General features: G+C 40.2%; 1 protein-coding gene across 2 annotated transcripts in view; it reads left to right on the forward strand.

Annotated features, from left to right (window-relative positions):
• LOC149312463 (translation initiation factor eIF2 assembly protein-like) overlaps positions 1–25,372 on the forward strand; it is a 63,121-nt gene extending 37,749 nt beyond the window's left edge. The window contains exons 13-14 of one of the 2 annotated variants that reach the window (XM_089524685.1): positions 763–900; positions 25,221–25,372. In XM_089524685.1, coding sequence (XP_089380811.1) covers positions 763–900; positions 25,221–25,238 — 156 coding nt within the window. In that variant the 3' untranslated portion in view covers positions 25,239–25,372. Of the gene's footprint in view, positions 1–762; positions 901–4,356; positions 4,560–25,220 lie in introns of those variants that run through there. The other variant, XM_089524684.1, reaches the window with a different exon arrangement.
• The last annotated feature ends 482 nt before the right edge of the window (positions 25,373–25,854 follow it).

Consider the following 25,854-nt stretch of genomic DNA (forward strand, 5'->3'; position numbering starts at 1 on the left):
TGTCCATTTAAAGCAGGGTGGGTAGCCCAGGGACTGTATTTGGCTCCCCAGGGCTGCCAGTGTGCCCTCACCTCAGCCCCATTACTTGCCTTAAATCTTTCCTGAAAAACAACTCCAGAGCAAATATGGTTCATGGGCCACATGCAACCCCCAGACTCTCTCCCCAACCGTCCACCACCACCCTAAAAACCTTTTTTAAAAAACAGTGGCAAGATTTTCAGAAAATTTAGGCATGGCTTTCAGACTGTTTTTGCCCTTCTCCATGCAAAAAGCCTTCCAAATGCAAAAATACCCCCATCCTCCACACCCCTCCCCCCAATGCCATGTAGTAACCTCCAATACTCTGTTGTCCTTTGAAGTTCATCTTAAAAATGTGATAGGCAATGACTTTGAGAGAGACTCCAAAGGAAAGCAGGTATTTGGGCTTCCTATGAGGGGTCTGGCCCGTTCAGGGACTGCAGGAAAATTGACCCCTGAACTCCATGCAGTTGCTCGCTGTAGAGGTTGCAGAGCAATTTTGCTACATTTCACTCTGAACCTGTTTCAGGTCTGGATAGGCTTTCTCCCCATCCAAAAAACTGGAAGTGATTTAGAAAGCTATGGTTACAGTGGAACCCCCTGAGTAAGAAACTCTATGAACCCTACTACATCATCAGATTATTTGATAAGCACTGAGAGTTTCAAGTAAGCACAATGGTAACAGAAGAAATGTTTAGGCTAACAATAGGCTAAGATTTCTTGTTTACTCTTTACCCAAATTAGGACTGTCCATCATTCCGTTGTACGAACAGTAATCTCACTGTCCAGCCTAGTCCCTATCTCAGCTACAGACTGCCCAAAGATTTTGTAGATCTTTCCACTGGAGAAGATGTTCACAAATTAATTGACTTGCTCAAGCTGGTAAGTACTTTTTATATGAAAGGGGTAATCTCTGACAGTTATGTACTAAGAAGGTACTTGAAGCTGTAGTAATCTGATATTCAGAACAGTGACAGTGTCCAGTCACTGTTTTCACAAGGAAATATGTCATTTGATTTCTCATGACTCTCTACTTCCCACCTTTGAGCTAAATATGTCAGCACCCATGCTTGAAAAGCATTGTAATGTCAGGTAAAAATTCTTTTTGTGCAACGTTGAACTGCAGTGGCTAATCATAAACACATATTGCCACATTATACCAAATAGTCAAGTGAGAAGCATGCAAGTGTGAACCATCATTGTCGTTGTCATCATCATTGATAAGACTGCCCCTTGACTTCACAGCCTAAATAGACACAACACAAAATGGAAAGAGCTAAGGAGAGGAAAAGGAAAGCAAATTTTAGACACAGATGCTTAATGTTATGAAATCTCTCAGCCAGATAGAATGATAATTGAGGAGTGTCAGAGGACTTTTCGGAAGGGCCAGTTGTGGTTATATTTTCTTTCTCTTATCTTAAAAACCTACATGGGAAGAGCTGGAGTCTGAAAACAGTTTGAAAGCAGCAGCCAGTTCTTCAAAGCTTTTCAGGATAGTGAAGGGTTTGCTTGCTTGCCACTGATAGAAGAAAAGGACAGCAAGGAGGAAGCCAGTCTAAGAGGCAAAACAGATGGTCAAAATAAGCATGCTTTAAAACCGTCTGGAAAGCACACCCAAGCCATTTTATGGGGAGAAAAGCCATACTAAAAAGGAGTTGGATTTTTCCGCTTGTTCCTGGAAACTGCACACCTTTGCATGTACATATAAATGCACTGACACCAGGGCGGCTCTAAAGGAATGCTCTTTCCAAACCCTAACCCTAATTGTGCATGTAAATACCCTGTTTCAGGAGCACATTTAAAAGGGACGGAGCTGCCATACGCAAGCGGTAATGGCGGCAATGTCCAAAAGAGAAACCATAACACATCTCATGGGGATAAATAAAACAAACACAAACCACATAGTCAAAGAGGTGGCATGGAGTGAAGGGTGGTGGTGGTGAAGGGGGGTATGATTTTACCTTGCCGGTATCTGCATGGGTACACCTCTGCTCCCATGCTCTGCCAAGGTGGAGTGCTGCACATGTGACAGTGTGCAGGTTCACAGGGACAGCCATCCAATGGGATGGCAGTTGGCAGTGGTTCGCTCCTGCAAAGGTGTGCAAGGATGGTGGAAGAAATAGTAAAAAAAAAAAAAAGCACCCAGTGGCACAAGCTTGAAGCCACACCGTGTGGTCATGACATGCACACTCCAGCCAACTTGGGAGCTGGCTGTGTGTTTGGTGGGGTTTCAGTGAGGCTTCAGAAAAGGCAGCTTCAAACTGCTTTTTCCTGCCTGACAAGGCCTGTTACAGACTGCCAAAATAAAGCTGCTTCGGGTCTCTTTGGAGGTATGCTATTTAAATGATGCATGCATCCTAAGAATCTGGAAGCTGCACCAAAAGCTGCACTCCGATGCTTAGGAATGGAGTGTGGCTTTGGCACGGCCTCCGGACTCGTAGGACCCATGCATTTTTTAAATAGCATACCTCAAAAGAGACCTGAAGCAGCTTTATTTTGGCAGTCTATAACAGGCCAAAGAGAATGGAAGTTATCAGGGTCTGGATAGGTTCGTGGAGGGGAGGGGGAGTACAGTCCACCAGATAACTTGACATGAATTGAAATGAATAATTGTGTTAACTGTACCCATACCTGATGCTTGATCACTACTAGAAGATGCATAGTTGAGTAGAACCTAAAAGCTTGAAAGGTCATATTGTAAGCTCTATGATAAAAGTAAGGATTTAATCTTGAAAAGAACCTGATGGTGGCAGTATTTTGGGAAGCATTTATGTTTGCGGTTATGTGGGTCAAGGCAACATCTAAGATGGTGATTCTAGGGGTGTGTGGGACCACAATTACTTCCTTGAGGAAGAGAAAGAAGAAGAAAGGTTATCTGATCTTTTTCACTGCCCTTTCCTTTTTCATGGTTGACATAGACATCCTTATTAGTCTTTGATTCTCACATAGTGGGGTAAGATCTGTGCATATGGAAATATATTAAGACTGTTTTATGGTTTGCACAGGCTTTTCACTTTGGATCTGTCACTTTCCCCACCTCTATTGTTCAGCAATGTCCCCCTAACCTGGCTCCCTTGTTGCTGTGAACTGTAACTACATTTAAATCTATCTATCTATCTATCTATCTATCTATCTATCTATCTATCTATCTATCTATCTATCTATCTATCTAATGCTATCTCCATATTATTCACCTATAAGTAAAGATGGAGAATATAACTATAGCTTTTCCAGAGAGGTGGAGATGATTGGATGGGGTATTACTGCAATGATTTGAAAGTAATGATTTCCTTCTACTCTTGCTGCTACCAGAATGAATAATATGGAAATATCTTGCATAGATCATTTCAAACACTTGCAAAATGTCTTTTCAGAGGGAGTTGGAGAGAAAATGAATGTATATGTGTGTGTAGTTTCATGCAACCTACTTTCAACTCTTCCTGAAGTCAGTCGGGGCAGATAGGCTTTCTGCTTAGTAAATGGTTGGCATTTTTGATCTCAGTAAATCAGGCATATTGATTGCACAGTGGAAGACATCAGAGTTTTCCCTTAAAATCAATGAGCAGCCAGCCTGACTTTTCGACAAGGTTAATCATATCACTCCTCAGGCTCATGGAAAAAGTTAAAAAAGACTTGGAGACACACAATTAAAATCTCATCAAAAACAGTTCATCCTGAAAGCAAAAAGAAACACTCTCTTGTGCTCCTTTGAGGGAAAGGGCCAAAGAGCCATTGCTACCACCATTTTCCTGCCCAGGTATTTAAAAAGCCCTGAATTGGCGCCACAACAGAGAGAGTCGGTGCTTCTTTTAGGTGCTCCCAGGATAGACTAAGCTCTCGCCTTTCACCACTCTACTCAGAAAAGGGGATGGTTCCTTTTTTGATGATAGTTAAAGTACAGTAGTTACCTTGACCCTTGGATAAGTCAATCCAAGTTTCTTGGATCAATTTTTTTACTATAATTTTTAGACTTATATATGAGTATGTACAGTAATTGCAAATTCTTGAGTATTGGGGGAGAGAATGGATACTGAGTAGTGGATTTTCATATTGATATTGTAAATAAATAAATAAAATTTATTTTTCTCCTACAGTGTTGTGGCTTTGGGTATTTATTTTGGGGAGTTCATAATGATTAATTGCTAATACTGATGAGACAAACAATATTATTTTTAATTCATTTTAATAACCAGTGATGTTCAAATGCTGCCTCAGTTGTTTTGTGTGCCTCATGTTGTGTTGTGTTTTTTGATATGCCTAGCTTTTCTAGAATATAGTTGGAACATTGACTGAAAGTGTTTTCAATTTATCAACTCAGTTTCTTTGTTGTGTTACCAGAAAAGAAATCAGCAAGATGATGAAGAATCATGAAGTCAGCATAAAATTAAAGCCAGAGATGAGGAGGCCATAGCATTATGGGGGAAGATAACATTTTAACAGCACCAACGCTAAGAATGTTTGCTTTTTATTTTAACCTTGCAGAACTGAGATGCTTTCAATCTTGTGTGGGCATTTAATTGAATAAATATGTTTTCAGATGACTTGCCAATAATTACTCATAGAAACAGCTGCCCCTTGCTTCTGCTGTTTAGTCTCCCTGTTGATATTTGCTGTGCATTGTAAGCTCCAGTATAGTCATAACACACTGCTACCAACATACTGCTGCTTTTACCATAATTTGTTGTGACTTGCCATTAACTCGGCTTCAACATATAGCAACACTATATGAGAGATCTTCAAGAGCCTTGATTATCAGCAGCCCCACTCAGTTCTTGTGAAATCAGAGGCGTGGGTTCCTTGACTGAATCAATCCCTCTGTAACATCGTCTTTCCCTTGTTTTACTGCCTTCCACTTTGCTGAACATGATTGTCTTTTCCTTTATTTATTTATTTATTTATTAATTATCTATCCTGCCTTTTTCCAAGACTGAGACTCAAAGTTTCTTACAACAACAAAAACCCTTTAAAATCCACAAGATACAGAAGTAAAAGCACAATATTAGAAAAATATTAAAATCAGGTTAAGTATATATTGTTAAAATAAACACACAGACCAGCAGAACAAATTAGCAATGACCAGTGCATTATGTAAGATGGGACTTAAATAATCACTCATGAAATGCTTGTTGGAATAGAAAAGTCTTTACTTGTCTTGAAAGGAAGTTCTAGAGTCTGGGGGCAGCCACTGAGAAGGCCCTCTCCCATGTGCCCACCAGATGTACCTGTGAGGATGGTGGGACAGAGAGAAGAGCTTCTCAGCATATCTGAGAACATGAGCTGGTTCATAAGGGAGGATAGGGTCCTTCAAATACCTGGACCTGAGCCATCCATGCAGGGCTTCAAAGATCATAACCAAAACTCTATTGTACCTGGAAACAAAGAAGCAGCTGGTGAAGCTGTGTCCTCCCTGTAACCAGCACCTGTTGGTAATCTTGATGCATCTCTTGGACCAGTTGAAGTTTCGGAACACTGTTCAAAGGCAGCCCCATGTAGAGCACATTACAGTAATTCACCTGGAATGTAATTAAGGAATATGCCACCATGGCCAGATCTGATATCTTGAGGCACAGCTGGTGCACAAGCTTTAACTCTGCAAATGCACTCCCAGCCATCACTGAAACCTTTTCCAGGCTCAGAGTTGAATCCAAGAACACAACCAATTTGTGGACCTGCATCTTCAGGGGGAATTTAACCCCATCCAAAACCCTATTTACTAGTATGATTTTCAACTAACTAGGAGCACCTCCAGCTTATCTGTCCAGTTCCTAGCATAGGTCATCCACCAGGGTGACCGAAGCTATCTCTGTCCCATAACTAGACCTGAAATCAGGTTGAAATTGAGCTAGGTAATCAGTTACGTCCCTCCCGGAGCTAAGAGGCCACCACATATTCCAGAACCTTGCCTAAAAATGGAATGTTAACGAGTGATGTTTGTTGATGTGCCCAAACTATGATAGCTTCAGTTTATTGCTTTTGGCCTCTAGAGCTAAGGGTTGATTTGCTCTAGGACCCACTGGTTTGAGTCCCCCCCCCCCCATACACACACCAGTCCATAGTATCCATAGGACTCTCCCCCAGCACCGTATTTCAAATGAATGATGTGCTATCATCAAGATGTTCCTGATCTTGCCATTTTGAATCAGCTGATATTTTGCATTTATTGCTAGGAAGATTTCAGTTTAGGATTGCTATCCCAACCAATACCTGAGACCCCAATTAAAAGTAAAGTCCTATTTATAGGCAGCAAACAAAGACAACTCTGTGACAAATTCTATTGGATACAAACAGTTTAAACATATAGAAAATCCTTCAATCACAGTAAATATTCTTGCATACATGAAAATTCAATTAATATGCATTAGGACCCCTATCCCACATTCCATCTTTTTCTTATCAATCTTGTTATTACTAAAGGGCTCCATTCATCACTCTCAACCTTGTACTTAGTTTACACATTCTTTATTAGCATCCATTACTTTGACTTAAAGTAAAGCACCAAGTACCAGTCAAATACAATGGGCCCTCTCTTTACACAAGGGATCTCTTCCAGACCCCCCATGTAAGGGAAAATCTGCGTATGCTCGCACTCCATAGGAAACAATGGGACACGTGCACACAGCAGCAGTGCAGTGTGTGCGGCAGGTGCATGCTCCATTGTTTTTAATCGTCACACGGCTTCCACATATCAGGAAGCCACGTATAGTGTGCCTGCATATGGCGCAGGCACACTGTATATCACTCTGCCCTTTTTACCCCATCATGGAAACAATTCTTCAGCATTTCTCTTACTAAGGCTAAGTTCACCTTTTTGGGTCTTTCCCCCCCATTACATTCAGGGGAACTAGATATTGATTACTGAAACTTTTCCGTCTCACTCCTTCTTGCTACAGTGTCATGTCTGATGAACCAGTAATCCTTTTAGAAGCCTAAAATGTAGTCTGCTTAAAAATACAAATATGTATGTTGACTTGGAAGTAACAGCATCATTGTCTTCAATGGAACCTGTGTTGGAGTCCTGATACTCAAGAATGATCATGTCTAAGAAATGGCTTGATCTCATTCAGTCCTCATTTCAAGTACTGTACTTTATCTTTAGGACTCTTTGTGCTGGGCAGTGTTGGAGGCAGAGAAGAATGGAAGCTCCTTGCATGTAGATCAGTTAGGCAGGTATTCATGGACGTAATCTCAGAAGTTGTTGTGTTCATGCATCACCTCCCCACTAGGCCAGCATGGCCATTTCCCATTCTAACTAGTGGGTTCTGGGAGTTATAATGCACAAAAGTAATTTTTTTCAAGCTCTGAACAAAATGACATGGCACTGGCAGGCAGAAGAGATATCAGGATGGAATTTGGGGCTCAGTGCCCATGCTTATACAGCTTTACAATATTTCAACACAAAGGGCCATCAAAGTGGTTTTCAGATGTATTAAAAAGAAAACCTTTTGTTTTTCATAATATGTTACTTGGATTGATTGTTCTGGGCTTGGCTGTGGCTTTTTTTGTTTTTGCACTATCTTTCAGCAGGTGCATCCAGTTTCCAATAAGAACATGCCATAGCTTAGATTGCACATGCTGATCCATAGGGATAGTGCCTAGATAGTACTGCTGTGAAAGTGACCTGGGGCTGATTTACATATGCTTGTACATAAGTTTTTTTCCGTACATGCTCTTATAACATACTTGGATAACTAGAAGCTGAATTTGAAAACTGGCTCCATTCAAATATTATTGCATTAAACATGAAGCACAATTTGTCTTGTTGGGCATGCGTGGGAAAGAATGGGTCATTAAAAATGCCAGCCATCATTTGGAAACTTCTGACATCAAGGGTGACGTGTGTGAACAGCTCTGCAATTTGATAACCTGGAGTCCCACATATACATTGTTTGAGCACTTGTGCCCCTGCCTGCTGCCCTTCCAGGTGCACAGATATAACTTACCGCTCTGCCGGGCACATTCTTATAAGCAGTGTAAAGTAATCACATGGTAAAAGGTCTTGGTGTTTGTAATCCTTCAGTCACTGTAACAAATCTTCAACATGAACTATTTGAAATAGTCCTGGACACATTAATAACCATTAGTTTCTCGTAGCAACCATTTGTTTTCGCATTCTGGTCTACTGCAGTCACAGGGATTGGTCTTTCTCTTTCCTAAAGGGAAGCATGACAAATGTCCATCTGACACTTGTCATCATACACGGGGTTAATTCATTTTGGTATTTTGATCTTGGGAGATGTTTTGAAATCTTCTATTGAACTACCTAAGATATACATCCTGGACCTTCATGAGTGTAAAGGAAAAGTGTGGCAAAAAGAAATTTCCAGCCCTTGGCCTTGTGTTTCTCCATCCATCCCTTTACCCTCATGCTTCATTATGCCAGGTGTAACCAAGACTGGAAAAGAATGTCACAACAATACCATGGCCATGGTCTGTCTCACCCAATTCCCCCCAACAATCCTGTCCTCCCAGGTGTTTTCATAGGAATAAATGACATCTGTCTACTAATGTAGAGGCAAGTGAAGAAATATGCTTAGGAACACTCCTGGAGGAAAGGGGCTACACCTTTCTTCTTCCTGGTTATTTCAAAATTTAGAAACCAAGCTAGCTGATCATCTGTACCACTCTAGCCAACACTCAGTGACTTGGACAACCTAGAAAGTGATGGAATGTTGGGTGAGTAGGAGAGAATGTTCCCACTGGCCATTAGTCCTCCTCATTGGGGATGATGGGAGTGGTAGTCCAATCAATATACACAGCACCTGTTGTGGAAAGCTACTGTATGATTAATGCTCTAGTTAGCCCACAGGCCTTCCTGCTCTCATCCAGTTTTGCCACAAATCCTTGCAATCTACATAATTTTGTGGCAGTGATATTGCCTCATGGCTGAGAGAGAGAGAACAAACAAGGGAATACATGGTTCAGATTTTCCCCTCTTATGAATATCTAGTAGTAGCTTTAGGCAAGCTATTCTTTTAACAGAAATTGTGAACCACAGTATGGTAAGGATAACCTATTTTAATAGGTCACCATACAGTAAATCAGAGGGGGGATTGTGTGGTACTTGAGATACTGCTGGAACCCTAACCGGCATAGTCAATGATGAGTGCTGGGAGTTGCACTCCAACAACACCTGGAAGGCCACACAATTCCCATCCCATTATAAAAAATACAAATTAATCCTTGTTGAGCTGATACAGCCACAAGAAAATCGATGGGAGATATTGATTGATCCACGAAGCAAACTGAATGAGAAAATGTCTCGCATTGAAAATAGACCTAACACTGTTTCATACTCAGCTATTCTGCAGTCAATGATGTCTTCCCAGTTTTGCATCTGTTACCCGCTGACATTTCTCTTGGTTATTCTGCACTCAAAACATTGATATCTACAGGCTAGAAGAATACAAACAATGAAAATGTTCTAGCCACACTGCTGGATCCTATCTCTCCCCTACCCATCCACCCCACACCACCTGAAGCAATTCTAGGTGGACTGGTGTTGGTTCTCATTGATATATGTTTTTGAAAGACTAGAATCAACTAAGTCTTTCTACGCTCTGGATTTAATTTTTATAAAATCAATTACATTACTAGGATGCATAAATCAAGATAATTCTTAATCATTACCCCTGGCAAATGCCTGTGCAGTCACTTCATAAATAAAGTTCATTTGCCATGGAAGTCTAGTTTATTATTAAGCTTTGAAGTGCTTTTTCATTATTTTGTGTATGGCTCTGTATATGAGAGATGCATAACAAGGTAGGTAGCCTTAGGCGCCTCTACAAAGGATGAGAAATGTAATGACTTAATGCCCGTGGAAGCTTTTATGAAAATAAAGGAAACCACAGCTTGGGAATAAATTAACTAGTGGCACACCACACATCTGCTTCTAGCTATCTGCTTCTCAAGTTGCAGAGAAATGCGCCTACAAAATGTCCCTTCTTTTAATTTGCTTGTTCTTTTGAACTAGAGGAGCCTCTTTAGGCAACTGTCATGCAGTGCAAGAAGCACTGTGGAGGGGGCAATGCAGCCCCACAATTCAACAGATTTAAATTAGAACTTCAGTTTTTACAAAGGGTTGGATTCAGATTCTGTCACCATAGTGCGTTGTATCCAGACAATCATGCTTATTGGAATGAATGGGATATAGGTTGTTCACATCCCATTTTTAAGTTCTATTGATTTCATTTGGTCTCTTCTATCTAAGACAAGGTCTATATACAACTCCATTATTTTCTTTTGTTGTTCAGTGGCCTTGAGTCACCCTAGACACTTTGGATGAGACATCTCCATGACTCCCTGTTGTTCACTGCTCTGCTTAAGTTTTGTAGACTCATGGCTGTGACATCCCTGGTTGAATCTAGCCATCTGGCATCTGGGCTTCCTCTCCTTCTAATACCTTCTACCTTTCCTAGCATTTTTGTCTTTTCTAATGAGTCATGCCTCCTCATGACGTGGCTGAAGTACGAAACTTTCAATTTGATCATCTTGGCTTCTAGGGGTATTTCAGGCTTGATCTGTTCAAGGGCCGATTCATGTGTCTTTTTGGCTGTCCGCGATATCCTCAGCATTCTTCTCCAGCAGCACATTTCAAATGAGTTGGTTTTCTTTTCATTCGCTTTTTTCACTCTCACATCCATACATATTGATGGGGAATGCTATGGCTTGGACTATTCCAACTTTAGTACTCAGTTGCATATATTTACCTTTAGGATCTTTTCTAGCTCTTTCACTGCTGTCCTTCCCATTCCTAGTCTTCTTCTTATCTCTTGACTGCAGTATCGATGCTGTTCAATGTCCCCCCCCCCCCCACACACACACACAGAAAATACTTGGGATTCACTTGCACATGTTTAGCTTTATAGATCAGCAGAGCATCCTTAAAATGCCACATAACACCTGTGCTTCTGCTTTTGCTTAAGCATGTGAGAAGTGCCTTCTAGGACATCATTCCAGGCATGAAGCATAGCAAGCATCTAGTGATAGGTGGTCTGTGGACAACCTTCGTTGGACAGCAACTCTGCTCAAACTCCTCAAAACCTGCTTTGTCAAATCTCCCACCCCAAGGAATTAAGAGAAATGAAGAGAGGGAGCTCCTTTAAGGATCTGGAAGGCTGCCTGGCATAGAGATCAATCCACTTATTTGTGCAGGGCAAAAACACAGGGCAAGGCTAGCAGGAGGCGAAAGCCAATGAAGGGAAGCTGCATTTCCCAACCATATTGCAAAGCCAATGAAAATATGCATACTTCTTGTTTACGTGTACAACAGGTAACAATGTGCACAGGAATCCTGTAGCACCTTCTTCTGACTCCCAGAACTCCTTTCTGAGAGAAATAACTCCTTTCTGGGTCTCAGTTAGCATCACCCTACATTCCAATAAATCCCACTCACTTTGGCTTTACGCAACATCCTTCTGTCTGTGTTTGTCCACCAATAACCACTGACTGGTCACCTCATCACCTTGTATTTCTATTGTTATTCACATACACAACCTGCTTATAAAGGCCTGTTCCTAGGCACTTCACTTCATCTATTTGAAAGGAAGTATACTTAAGTCTATGAAAGCTTATGCTATCATTTTCTTTCTTTCACTCAGGTCCAAAGCACACTGCAGAAATAATCCAGTTTTAGACCACTTTAACTGCCCTGGCTTGGTACTAGGAAATCCTGGAATTGTAATATATTTTGGCTCCAGAGCTCTCTGACAGAGAAAGCTAAATGTCTCACAAAACTACAGTTCCCAGAATTTATTCATTTATTTTTACTTACTGTATTTATACCCTGCTCTTCAGCCAGAAAGGCTATCTGAGCCGCTAGCCTAGCATTGAGTCAAGGCAGCTAAAGCGGTCTCAAACTGGATTATTCCTGCAGTGTGTTTTGGACCTCTGTCTCAAAGGTGCTACAAGATCACTTTGCATCCTGATTTAGACTAACACAGCTTTCTCTTTGACCAGGTAACAGTATGCATCTAGCTATCACCCAAATCGCAGATATGAATTGTGTGCTGAGAAAGCTGTAAGTGTGAATCTCACTTGCTGGACCAGAGCAACAGTGGCCTCATTTCCACTTACAAAAAAAGCGGTTTGCAATCCGAATCGATGGATTGATTTGACAGTGGAGCATGGTTCCCACTACATGTGCCCCGATCGCAATATTTCCCTGTAAAATAACCCACTTGTGGTTCCCATTCACGATATGATAGCCCTGTTTAAATATTTGAAGGGATGTCATATTGAGGAGGGAGCAAGCTTGTTTTCTGCTGCTCCAGAGACTAAGACCCGGAGCAATAGATGCAAGCTGCAGGAAAAGGGATTCCACCTCAACATTAGGAGGAATTTCCTGACAGTAAGGGCTGTTTGACAGTGGAACAAACTCCCTCGGAGTGTAGTGGAGTCTCCTTCCTTGGAGGTCTTTAAGCAGAGGCTAGATGGCCATCTGCTGGGGATGCTTTGATCTGGATTTCCTGCATGGCAGAATGGGGTTGGACTGGATGGCCCTTGTGGTCTCTTCCAACTCTATGATTCTATGATTCTATGATTCTATGAAAATAGACCGGCTCCAGTAGGCCGAAGGGCAAATTTAAATTAATTCCGATCCACATCTGGTGACATATTTAACAAGTTCATGCTTTCAAAGCACTGCACTCAGTATTACAGTAAAGTTGGACATTTTAAAGAAGCTTCTTGCACATGTACATGTTTTATTTGTAAGCATTCACATGTCTGGGCAGGATAAATTAACTAAAACATTCAGTTGTAAAAGTGTTTCATTTAAAAAACACCATGTGAGACCTTTAAAGTTTATGAAAGAAGGAAAGTAATTAGAGAGGGAAAGCAATGGGCCCTCTCACATCACAGTTTTTAAGCCTGAATACTGTCAGAGATTAGAGATGATCTGTAGACAAAGCACTTAGATGTATCCTTTGGGGTTTTGAATAAATACAACACTGTATGACTATGTTGGTACAGAATTGCAAATAAGCAATCAGTTGCGCTTAAGTGAGAAAGAACCAATACTAAGTAACCAGGCACAAAAAAAATTAATTAAAAATTGAATGAGAATTGGCTCTCTCCTTCCTTCCTTCCTTCCTTCCTTCCTTCCTTCCTTCCTTCCTTCCTTCCATTGAAAAAGTACATGATGCAAATGGACAGACTACTCATGTTGTGGACTAATTAGATTTTCTGGACCAGTAAGGCTAGCATAGTGATTCTTCAGCACTTTACCTTCTTAAAAATTATATCCCATGGACTCATGACTATTCAAGCACAGATTGTAGATAGTGGGTTATTTTTTTTAACGTAACTTGAAAATTTTCCTTGACGCATGATGGTGAGCTCATGAAATGAGATTATCCTATCTGTACATAGAGGGGTGCTATGTGCATATAAGCTAATTAAAGATGATAGTTTCTGTTCAGGTGTGCATCTCTACCTGTACAATAAGAATCAGCTTTCACTTTATTTTTGTGCAAATAACACTAAACTTGCTAAAAATGTTGTTCTACAATCATGAGTATAACAAACTGGTTCTATTTTAATCTGTCAATTTACAAATTGGCGATATTCTATATGAATACGATTGTTGCCATGGTGTTTCTCCCTGATTGTATAACGCTTTGTCAGTTGAATAGAAGATTAACTCTGTCAATTTTTAAACTCTTATTTCTAAGTACAAAGACCATTCTTCAGCTTTCAGTGGAGAAGGGTGTGTGGGCGGTGGACAAGATTCACAGCAGGTTCCTAAGGTTTGCTCATAGAGATATTCAAGATGAAATGTTAACAAGTGAATTTTAAGAACGTTGATTAAGTTTAGTTTTTATACCGCTCAGAACCTCTTTCTCTCTGTGACTGTGTGAGAGAGAGGGGATGTGTTTTCAAAAATGCAATAAGGAAATTCATGCCATGCAGAGTTCATAATTAGAAAACAGCTAGGTTCTATTATACCTTAATACCAAATAAAAGTATGGAGTTTAGTTGATTTAGCCATGTCAAATTAATATATTGTCCACCTTCTCGAAGCATAAGTTATAGGGTGCACAAATGACTGTCTTCATGAAAATCCATGCTTCTTTCATTTTTGGCATGCATCAACAGTCCTGAATCTATTTTAATCATATCAATAAATGCTTTGTAACTGTGCTTAAAATTCAGAGCAACCAAATATCAGCTTTGGTTACATTTATAGGACTTCTGTTCCTCTCGTAACGTTACTCCATTGTTTTTTAGAATTAAAAAAAAAACTATTTGATCTTGGAAAGCTTCAAAACCAGAGATGCTAAGCTCCAATGACATTTAAACTCAAATCCATACGTAGAGTAATAATCTACCTTGATTTACCAAAATGGTTTAGGTGGCGCAAGTACTTTAGCTTTTCTTTGTAAACTAAGTATTTAAATCCTCTCATACATTTTGTTCACTTTTGCTGCAACTTTCCTAGCTCTGTTTTGTTTCAGTTTGAGTGACAGAATGAAACAGAAAATAAGAGCCATATCATAGCTGTGAACTCTTGCACTAGCAAAAGGTTGGTTTAGCTGACCCTTGGAATCCATTTCAGCTGTACAATTCCAAGATTGCATAGATTGACATGATGACATTATTAGGTTCAAATTCCAATTTTCCCACAAAATGGGAATCCCTGTTTTCCACTTATGCTGAAACAGACTAACATGGTTATCTCTTTGAAAACACTACAGTTTCCCACTAAAGCTCATGAGGTCACAATAAGCCAACTGCAGGCTCTCAGGCCTCATTCCCACTTACCTCTTGATTCGCTTCCTGCACTGATTCCTGAAACCAGTTCAGCAAACAGTGTGGTTCCCACTATGTTTTTGTCGGTTTTAAGAACTGGTGCAGGAAGCGACAGCCATGGCTTCCCTTGCCATGTCTCCCTCCGCCCTTCATGGCCATACTGGCCGGGGCAGAAGGAGAGAGGCAGGCTGGGAGGACTGAGGACAGAGCATGGAGGTATGGCCAAGAAAGCCACTGCCAGTGGGAAGCAAGGCAGATTCAAATCCAATTTGATTCCGTCTGGTTCTCACTTGGGCTGAATTGATTTATTTCCAAATAAATTGATTCAGCCCATAAAACACTCCATTTTACCAGTGTCTTTTTGACGTGGGTTAAATGGGTACAAATGGGTAAAAACCATGACCACTCTTTCCGAATCGCTTCAGGGATTCGAATTAAGTGGAAATCATTTTGGTTTAAACCGGATCGAGATCCGGTTTAAATCATAGTGGGAACAACCCCTCAGATTAACCTACTTCAAGACAGGATTGTTGTAAGAAGAAAAGTAGGAATGTGTGTGTGGGGGGGACACATTTAGCTCTAGAAGATAAATGAGTTAAAATATGTGTGTGACTACACACACACACACACACACACACACCTGCCTGTCATAATGAAACTGATGCATTTCTAACAGCCTTTCCAAATATCTCACTTAAACTACAATCCTATACAGTCCGTCCTCGCCTTACGCGGGGGATCCATTCTGGATCCCTCCACGTAAGGCGAATTGGAAACAATGGGGCTTGTGCGCGGCGGTGCGGGGGCGCGGGCGCGCACACCTATTCAATTGAATGGAACGCGCCGCCCCTTCCGCCCCGTGCACGCCCCGTGGCTTGAGTGCATATGCTCAAGGCCGCGTAAGGCGTGCCCGCGTATGGTGCGGGCGCACTGTATATGTATTACCTGGGAGTAAGTTTCATTGAATTAATTGGTTCTCAGTAGACATTTATATAATTACATTGTTAATTTAAACTGAATAAGGATAAACTCTAGCCTGCTTTTTCCCAACCACAGATACACAAACACACATACGGTCCTTGCCCTCCATACACATAAACATTCCTCCTTCCTGTCTCATATACACATTTTCCCACCTCTCTCTGACACACACACACACACACACACACACACACACACACACACTTTCATCTCTCTCTCTCACACACACCGATACACAAACACACAATCTTCACTTCTCTCTCTCTCTCTCTTTCACACATAGAACCACATATGGTACAAAATCAAAGCTAGCACACACAGAGTATAAGTGGTCCATACATGTACCCCTGTGCCTACCCCAATGTCTAAATCATCAGCCAAGCTTCATAGGACCACTATTCCAGGCATTAAATGGCCAGGGCCAGGGCATTGGAGGGAGGGAACTGAGGGGTCATTCACACTATGGAAATAAATTGGTTTTGAACCAGTTTATTTCCATGACATTTACACTCACCCCAACCACAATTGGTACAGTGGGGGGGGGGAGCAAAAAGCCCACTTAAACCAGTGCACTTGGCATCGGGTTTAAGTGTTGTTGTTTTTAAAGAGCTGCAACAATTCACAGCTTTTGATTCAAGGGCAGTTAACAACAACAACAACAACAAATTTTTAAGACAGTCCAATACAATTATTATTATTATTATTATTATTATTATTATTATTTATATAGCGCTGTAGATTTACCCAGCACTATACATACAAGATGAAGACTTTATAACACGCAGAAGTCTTTCAATCAGAATGGATAATTCCACCTAAAATCCTAGGGTATTGGTATACTTAGAAAACACACAAGGTAAATCTAGGAGGGAAAAAGGATTGAACAAGGACCAGTTCAGAACCTAACTGATAGCTGTTTCCTTTTATATTCATTTCAGGCATTGTGTAACTCTGAGCATGTCAGCAGCTGAATGTCTTTTCAATTTGAGTCTAGTTGCATCATTAGTCATATAGCACTCCTCAAAGGTGTCTTCTGCTATACCCTGGTAGCTTGTTGAGAACAATCTGAGCTGGGAGTCTCATCTTCTGGCACTGTCTCTAGTTTCATTTACGATTGTCTCATCATAGGGTTTTCATTGTAAAAGACATTTTAAAAAAAGGTTTACCATGCCTCCTTCTGCACAGTATTAACAAGTATTAACTATAGTGCTTCTGCCATTGTCTCTAAGAAATCCTCCACCAGTGTCACCCTCCACTACTGCTACTGCTCAGTAGCTGTTTGGCACATCTAGCGTGGCTCCTCAGCAAAAAACCTGGCATGGGAGATCATACTAGCAGCAGTATTATCCATCAGCATAGCCTCTTGCCTCATAGGAGCACACAATCCAACCATCACTGAAAGGCGGTGCCACTGGCAAGGCCTTCATAATATTCGACTCTGAAAACATACCTGCAGTACCCTGATATTTTATATTTCTTTGGTCATCTTTAAATATAACAAATCCTTGCTGTTGTAGCCTCCAATACCAGACCCTCACTTTTTCTCTTACAATTTCCTTCCATAGATCTATTCCTACCCTTCTGATGGTTTGTTAATTGACTTGTTAATTCATGCTTGCAGGTGCTTCATGGGAAACATTTGTGAATAGCAGTCCTATTTATGTGTGAAAAACCATTATTATTCAAGGCTAAATGCCAAAGAAAGAGCCCACTTACTGATTCTAAATGATGTGTTCTCAAGAGGACTGACAGATTTACCTTCTGGGAACTCTGAAAACCATAGGACACTGACCATGGGAACCTCTCCTGTATGATCCTATTAAAATGGATGGAACCTACAGCAAGAACATGACTGTGCTCCTTGAATTTAGTTTATTTCATCCAGGAGAACGTCTTAGTGGATTACAACTGTTCAACAACCAATGCATGTCATACCCTCCAACTACCCTGATTTGGCAGGGACAGTCTGGATTAATCCTGTCACCCCGCTTTTCCAGCTGCTGTTAAAATGTCTCAGTGTATCACACTCTCTCAGCCTCAGAGGAAGGCAATGGCAACCAACAGTTTGGTCCAGAAAACCAAGTGATAGGTTCACCTAATGGTCGCCATAAATTGGAAGTGACTTGAAGACACACAACAGCAACAATAACAACAAGTTTTTCCTTTTTTCTTCAGCAGAAAGAGAAGAGAGAGTGGAGTCTTGCCTTTCTCACTAGTCTCAGACAAAAGCAAACTGCTGCAGCTTCTCCTAGCTTGTGTGTTCTTCCACATTAATAACTTTCCTAACCATGACTGCATTTTGATGTTGCACGGCAATATGTGTCCTGATTTTCATCTGTGAAATGTTGGAGGGAATGCAGTGCTAGCTGGGAGTAGAGACAAGCAACTTTACAAAGCTCTGGAGAATGCATCCCGAAGAACTCTAATCTGTTCCGATAACAGATCTGTACTCCAGGTTTTACTAAAGGTCACTAAAACCTATTCTAGACAAATTGCTGCAGAAGTGCTTGTATGCAGGAGGACTATGGTTTATATAAGCCCTTTTTATTAATAGCAGAGGAGTCATACCCCAAAAGCACTTTTTCATGAAAGTCCATATCAAAGCAGACTTTACTAAGAAAAACTCCTTTGCATCACTCCCATAGGAACCTGGCTCATTTATGCTTCATTGAGCACAATCACATCATTATTTCTTTAAGGGCTTCTAATATTCCTGGAAAACTTAATGAAGTAGATAGAAATACAACCCTTAGCTTGAACAAGTTTGTGCTTTTTAGCCAAGATGGTGTATATACTGAAATGACAGAAATAAGCATGCCGGATTGAGAGCATTTTGCCTTTCTGATATTTCTAATTCTTATTTTCTAGAATGTGGATGTATATTCTTGCAAGTGAAAAGCACAATTTGTACATGTGGCTCTAATGACTGCTTTGGGAGTAGGATTGCCCTAAGAGCAGGAAGGGGCTTAAAAAATAGGCACTGCTGGTTGGCATTTTACTCTGCCTAATGTGAAAGATGAAATCCCAGAACACAAAGCACACTTGTAAATAGGAAAAGAAAAGAAAAACCTAATATTTAGAACTGACAGTGTATGGAACTAGTCATTAATTTTGTGCCAGAGTCATACAGAGTACGGAACAACCAATTTAAAAAAGAGAGATTTTCAAAAGGGTGTATCTTTCCTCCCTTACCTCTTTTAAAGATTACTAATTAAAAGTCAAACAAAGGCAGCAATAGCCCTTTAAATGCACAATTGTACTTAGACTTGATATTCTGATGTATCCAAATTCTTTATAAAAGTAATTTTATAAAAGGAGTTTGCCACTTCCATCCTATAAGGCTGAGAGCGTGTGACTGGGCCAAGGTCACGCAGTGGGTTTTTATGCTCAAGTGGGGAATCGAACCCTGGTCTCCAGAATTGTAGTCTAACACTCAAACCACTATACCACACTGCGTCTCCCTATTTTCAATACTGAGATAATAAGATGTTTTGCATAATGTAGCACTAAGGTTGAACTACACACATTTTCTTGTTCTTTTGAGTCTTCAAGCTAATTCTGCCTTAAGGAACCTTATCCCTCAATAGAGGGTTTTCTGGGAAAGATTCATTCAGATTCACTCAGAGGTTGCCAACACTGCCTTCCTCTGAGGCTGAAAGAGTGGGACTTGTCCTAGGTTGTTCTCAGGAGCTGCATCATTAGCTTTCCTGCCATGGTTTGAAATGTTAACCTAGGAGGCTATAGCTTTACTTGCTTGCTATTTACTGGTATTAATGTATTACACAGTACTTTACGAAATGATGGGACATACAGTGGGGAGGTCATTGTGAGAAACTGTTAACCTAATTCCTTTGTGGGTAATGAGCAGATGGAAGAGATTTCAGACTGTCTCAGGACGTTCCACAATCCACACTTGGGAATGCTGGCAGAAGAAATGAGGCAGGGGATGAGGGCAGAGAAAGACAATAACGTTTTGCTTTTGTAGCAAATGAGAAGGTAACCTGTCAAACATTTGAAATAGCATGTGCTTTAATTATGCTTTGCTAACGTTTGCTGGTTAGTTCTGACAACAAACATGTCTGGTGAACATCATTAGTTATTGAATAAAGGTTTTCTGAGTTTTACTGCTGAAGCTTGTATTTCTGAACTAAGAGGTTACTGAACTTGACAGTTGTTTAGTAGTGTCTGTGGCTGACTAGGAATTTCAACTAAACCACTTATAGTATGAGGGCTGATACAAACTGATGGTGGCATGAGTGGTAACTTTAACCTTTTCCCTCTATTGCAGTCGCAATATGCTCCAGCTATTTGCTTCAAAATGATGCAAACAGCAGCTGATGGGAAAGAACTAACACCTTCTAATTGTGCCACTAAGGTGCCAATCCAGAAATGGCACCCCATGAACCATAGTTTACTTTTAAAAGGGAAAAGGCATCCATCCATTTTTACAACCATTTTAGTGCTGTCGTATCTATTTTGAGGAAAGTATAAGTAGGCCTAAGAAGTTATGGATCAGCCTTGAAGTTGGTGATGCTACAAATTCATTATATTTTCACTAACACAGGATTAAGAAGATGTACTCTGTAGTAAAGTTCTTTAGGGGAAGTTGCATTTGGTGGGGAACTCCATACTTTCAGCTTTTGCATACAAACAATGTTGCTGATTTCCAGTCAGTATTATAGTATCTTATCACACATATATCCGATGTCTTAACTGGATCCTCACACATAAAATCCCTTTATCAAGGCAAGATTAAAGCAAAGTCAGTCACCCAAAAAACAACAACAATATGCAGCAGTAAAGCTATTCTACGCCATAGAGGTAGAATGCAATACTTACAAATAACCCTTGTGATTTTGTGAAGTCGAAGGCTTTCATGGCCAGCATCCATAGTTTTTTGTGGGTTTTTTGGGCTATGTGGCCATGTTCTAGAAGTGTTTATTCCTAGTGATAATTTTAATTTATCCCTTTTGATTATTTGAATATATTAGGCGAACATAAAATGACAGCATTGGTTGAGCTAGTAGTGAGTCTGTCTGTGTGCACTTTAATTCAGCTTGTTGTTAGCCTCAGCCTTGCAGTAAGTTAAATCTTTGCAATGTGTGCATATAAATGGTTCCTCCTGTGTCCTTAATCTAATTGTAAGCAGAAAGGGCTTGCTTAACAATGCAAAGAGATCACTTGCTTAGTTTTAGATGGGTGTGTAACCTTAGGCAAGCTGCTAAAATCCTAGGGAGGGAGAACTTGATATTCTGATTAACTAAAATTAACATCATAGTGCTTATTATCTCCTCTATGGATCTTGATCTGCAAAGGGAAGATGGAAATTCATATATTTATTTATAGAGTTGTCATGGGAAGCAGAATGGTGTGGCCTGTAGAATAGCATGACTCAAGAAACAGATGCTCAACTTACTGTGAAACCGGGAAAATGTGTCACGTTTTGTGAATTTGGAATTTTATTACCAACTTATCTCCCTCACAGATCTAAAGCAAATATTCCCAATATAATGATATTAAAATACAGTTATCATCACTAAGGCAGTAGTAGGGAGCGGTGGAGCCAGGATCTCCTGTAATAGTAATTTTCTCTCAAGATTGAGCATACAATCAGAGTATGGATTTATAGACGGCCTAAAATAAGACAGTGAATTTTTATTTTAGCAAAAACCTGCATTTGGGCTGTAGGTTTATTAGGACCAGCCAAAAGTGTGCAACCTTTCTTTCCAATTCTCCAAAATTCTTTATTGGCTATGAATTATCAAATAAATAAATAAATAAATAACAGGGAAAAAGTTGCTAAAATCAGGAGATTATGTTTGTACTTTTCTGTTTCTCTTTGGTCATCTTTAAATATATTTAAACACGTTTAAATATAACCTGCCCAGAAATAGGTAGGGCAGCTATGAGGTTTACTCAAGACACCCTCCTATCTAGAACTGCACCTGGTTGTGTAAAAGTAATTGTAGGAGCATTCAGCTTTGTATAAGCTACTAATAACACAGGAGGATTGGTTTTTCCTGTCTGTCAGTCAGTAGAGCAATACTTATTTTTCTAATTTTTGAAACCTGCAATTAATTTTATTCCCCTCTAGATTAAACTTCCCAGTGTTTTATGTAAGGTCACCTGCAGAAGTAATTTATATGTCTGTTCATAGTTCACTGGAGAAGAATGTGAATGCTGTTACAGTTCTAGTAACAGACTCTAGATGTCAGGTTATGCTAGGATTCCTATAAAAATATTGTATTTTCCGCTTTCATAGAAACCATGCAGCTGTTCTGTTTGCAGCTCTTTTCTGTATTCTCCGCAGTGATGTGCCTGCGCAAAAAACCCAAGGTCAGGGCTCTTGTGGATGTTCAGCCTGGCTGGGGATTTTATATTTACATTTGATTCACTCAGAAAAGTTGAAGCAATCTGATTTCCCCTATTTTGTCGAGAGCGGAAGAACCACATTTAATTTCAGGTGCACCAATAAGGAATACAAAATCTTCAGTCTTTACATTATTATTTTCTATATAGCACACCACAATGGGCAAACATGGCATGTGAACCAGGAGATAAAGGCAGGATTACACATAATAAGTTGTCTAGCATCTGTGGAAAATAAGAAATGCCTTTAGGTGACCAGGTCAGGCAGTGTTATAAAAGTTCGTTCTTCTTTCTTTGTGGGCCTAGTGGAAAATAAATCCACATTAGTGGCTGGATAAAGGATATTTGTTGTTGTTGGTATGTGCTTTTATATCAGTTCTTTTATCAGACCCTACCATAGAGGATTGGGAGCGGGTTGCAAGATTTTTTGATAGGTTTGTCATAGCCTTCCTCTGAGTCTGAGAAAGTGTGACTTGCGCATGATCACCCACTGAGTTCCCAAGGTTGAGAAGGGTTTCGGACCATGGTCTCCCAGAGTTCTTGGCTGCTGCCATGCTGCAAAATGAATGCAGTTTGACATTACTTTAACTATCAGGTCTCCATCCTATGAAATCCTGGGATTTGTAGTTTGTTGTGGCACCAAAGCTCTGACAAAACTATATCTGACAAAACTGCAAATCCCAGAATTCCATAGCATTATAGTAATAATAATAATAATAATAATAATAATAATATATTTATATTTTCCAGCCTCTCCCAGATGGATTGAGGCAGGATTACATTGAGCCATCACAGTTAAAGCAGTGTCAAACTGCATTAATTTTGCAGTGTAGATACAGCACTCTAACACTCAAACCACTATACTATTAAAAGCAATAATCCCCTTGGCTGCAGCAGTGCTATCAAATAAATAGTTACTGGATGTTAAACTTGCACAGTTCACTCACCATATTCTGTATTGGTGGGACTGACAACAAGTGAAGATGAAGGCTGCATCCGCACTGTAGAAATAATCCAGTTGGACACCACTTTGAGTGCCATGGCTCCAGGCTATGGAACTCTGCAAATTGTAGTTTTATGAGACGTTTAGCCTCTCTCAGAGAGCTCTGGTGCCAGAACGAACTGCACTTCCCAGAATTCCATAGTATTGGGCCGTGGCAGTTAAAGTAATGCCAATTCAGATTATTTCTGCAGTGCGGATGCAGAGCCCTTGTCTTCTCTCTAAACACACACCCAGAAACCAATTAGTACACATGATTTTGCCTAACAATTGGCCACTGACAAAATGAAAACCTAGAAAGAGGAGCTGGTATAGATACCCAGCCTGTTTGCACCAGAGTTTTCCTTCTATTAATGCCAGCCAATTTGGGTTTACTGACATGAGAACACTGTAGCACCTGGGAATGCTACATTTACAAGCCTTAATTGAAAGGCCGGCTTCCCACTTCACCATTCAACAACGCTAATGCTCATGCGAAACAATAAAAGCTCTTGCCAAGTTAATTTCAGCTCTGTTAGAAGCAGAGAAACAGTAACTGCTTGGCAAGTGTGGAAGAGGAGAAAATGGGGAGATAAATGCAATTTTAATTTTAAATTTTGATGGGAACATTATCCATCGCAAGATGAGGTACCGAGTGTTGTGTTTAAACAAGCAGAGTGATCATTGCACAAACAAGTAAGTGAATGGCTTGTGTTGTTTCTGTTTTGAAGGTGCTTCCCAATACAGTATACAGCAAGACAGTATGGCATAGTGGTTTGAGTGCTGGACTAGGACTTTGGGGGGCCAGGGTTCAAATCTCTGAACAGCCATGGAAACCCACTGGGTGGCCTTGGGCACATTGCGCTATCTCAGCCCCAGAGAAAGGAAATGGCAAATCCCGTTTGAACAAAGCTTGCCAAGAAAACCTCATGATAGATTTGCCTTAGGGTTGCCTTAAGTCAGAAACAACTTGAAGGCACACAACAACAACTCCAGTTGTCTAAAAGCTTGAAGACGTGGCTAAAGATCTAATTTATTTTCATAAAGCAAAATACAGAATAGTTTTCTAGACTTCACTGGTTATCCGAACGGAACCACTGATGTCCAAGAATCTCTCTATGTCAAGTATTTTATATGTTGGGGTAGAAAAACTAAAAGCTAATTGCTACTCATTCAGACTAGCAGGTTTACAGTAGGACTTAAAGCTACCATCAAACATCTATAGTTGTAGATATACATGTGTACCAGTCTCTTTGGCCAAGTATCTTTTTTTTTGTGTGGTCTATTTCTATCCTGATATTGCATTTGGACAGGGCCAGCCCTGTTGTTAGGCAAAGGGAGGGAACTGCCTTGTGCAAGAGATCCTGGGGGAAGAAAGAGGGAGAAATGTTTTCGAAGTACACAGCTGGATGTGCGCCACATAATAATAATAATAATAATAATAATAATAATAATTTATTTCTATTCCCCGCCTCTCCTGATGGATTGAGGCGGGATCACAGCAGATAAAATACATACAAAGTATATACTTTACAGCATTAAAACCTCATAAAATATCCCTCAAATTACATAGACTACCCTGTGCCCCGTAAGGTAACATGCTGCCCTCAAATGTGGTTAGCTTTCATAAATGGAATGGATGAAGGACACCTTTTTGTCCTTTGTCTTAGGCATCAAACTATCTTGTGTTCTTCCTACTTCTGGGACTGCTATGCCAAATCAATGACTCATGAATACAAAGAGCTATATTGTCTCTGTTACTGTATATCTATTTTTCCCATGAGCAGTAGCCATTCATAGACCCATCTTCTGCAAATGGTCCCATATACCTTTAAATTAATCCATGTTGGCAGTTTTCAGAGGGGATTTGCCTTTGTCTTCATCTGGGGCTGAGAGAGTGTGACTTGACCAAGGTAACCTAGTAGGGTTCCATGACTGAATCCTGGCCTTCAGAGTCCTAGTCCAACAGCCAAACCACTACACCATGCCAACTTTCCATTACTCATTACAGTGTTTAAAAATTAAGATGTTCTTGCTTGCTGTGATGACAAAAAAGGTTGCTTCATTCGTTTCTTGTACTGCTTCATTACTTTTCCATTACTTTCTGTTCTTTTTTTCTTTGCAGGAAAACCTTTGGGGCTGATAAGAGAACGGCATAACACTTTAAAACTTCTTGGCAAGATACCTCTTTAAATTTTTAAAATAACTACCAGTTGTTATTCATGACATTAATAGAATAACTTTGCTTATACCTGTTTCATTGCTTTTCAGATGTAATGTTCTTACACCCCATCACAAAAAAATAAATATTTATCATTTACAATATAACTTGCTCTGGCGAAAAACTATTTCCTGATATCTTTCCTGAATTTCCCACGATTCAGCTTCAATGGATGCTCTTGAGCCCTGGTATTATGGGAGAGGATTCGTTCTAATAGCCATTTCTGTTTCAATGCTGAAATCATTACACAATTTGTCTTTCTGTACAGGCTTGCAATGTAGAAGATAGACAGAAAAGCAAAAATGGCTGGAGGGTGAAAAACCCAAACAAATTCAGACGTCAGCTCCTAAAATTAAAAAGTTGTTTTTATAATGACCAGATTGTAACAGTTCATGATGAAGAAAAAGGGAGACATAATGCCCCCCCTACAGCATGATGCACCAGTAGGCAGCTAATCTGTCAGAAATGAGGAAGGATAGTCTGTTTGGCACATACACCTCTGTCTTCCAACAAGACATAAGAAATTGCTGGCAACTGC

Source organism: Sceloporus occidentalis, unplaced genomic scaffold (assembly GCF_023333645.1).
Source record: "Sceloporus occidentalis isolate IW3139 unplaced genomic scaffold, rSceOcc1.0.p SCAF_5, whole genome shotgun sequence".
Taxonomy (NCBI): Eukaryota; Metazoa; Chordata; class Lepidosauria; order Squamata; family Phrynosomatidae; genus Sceloporus; species Sceloporus occidentalis.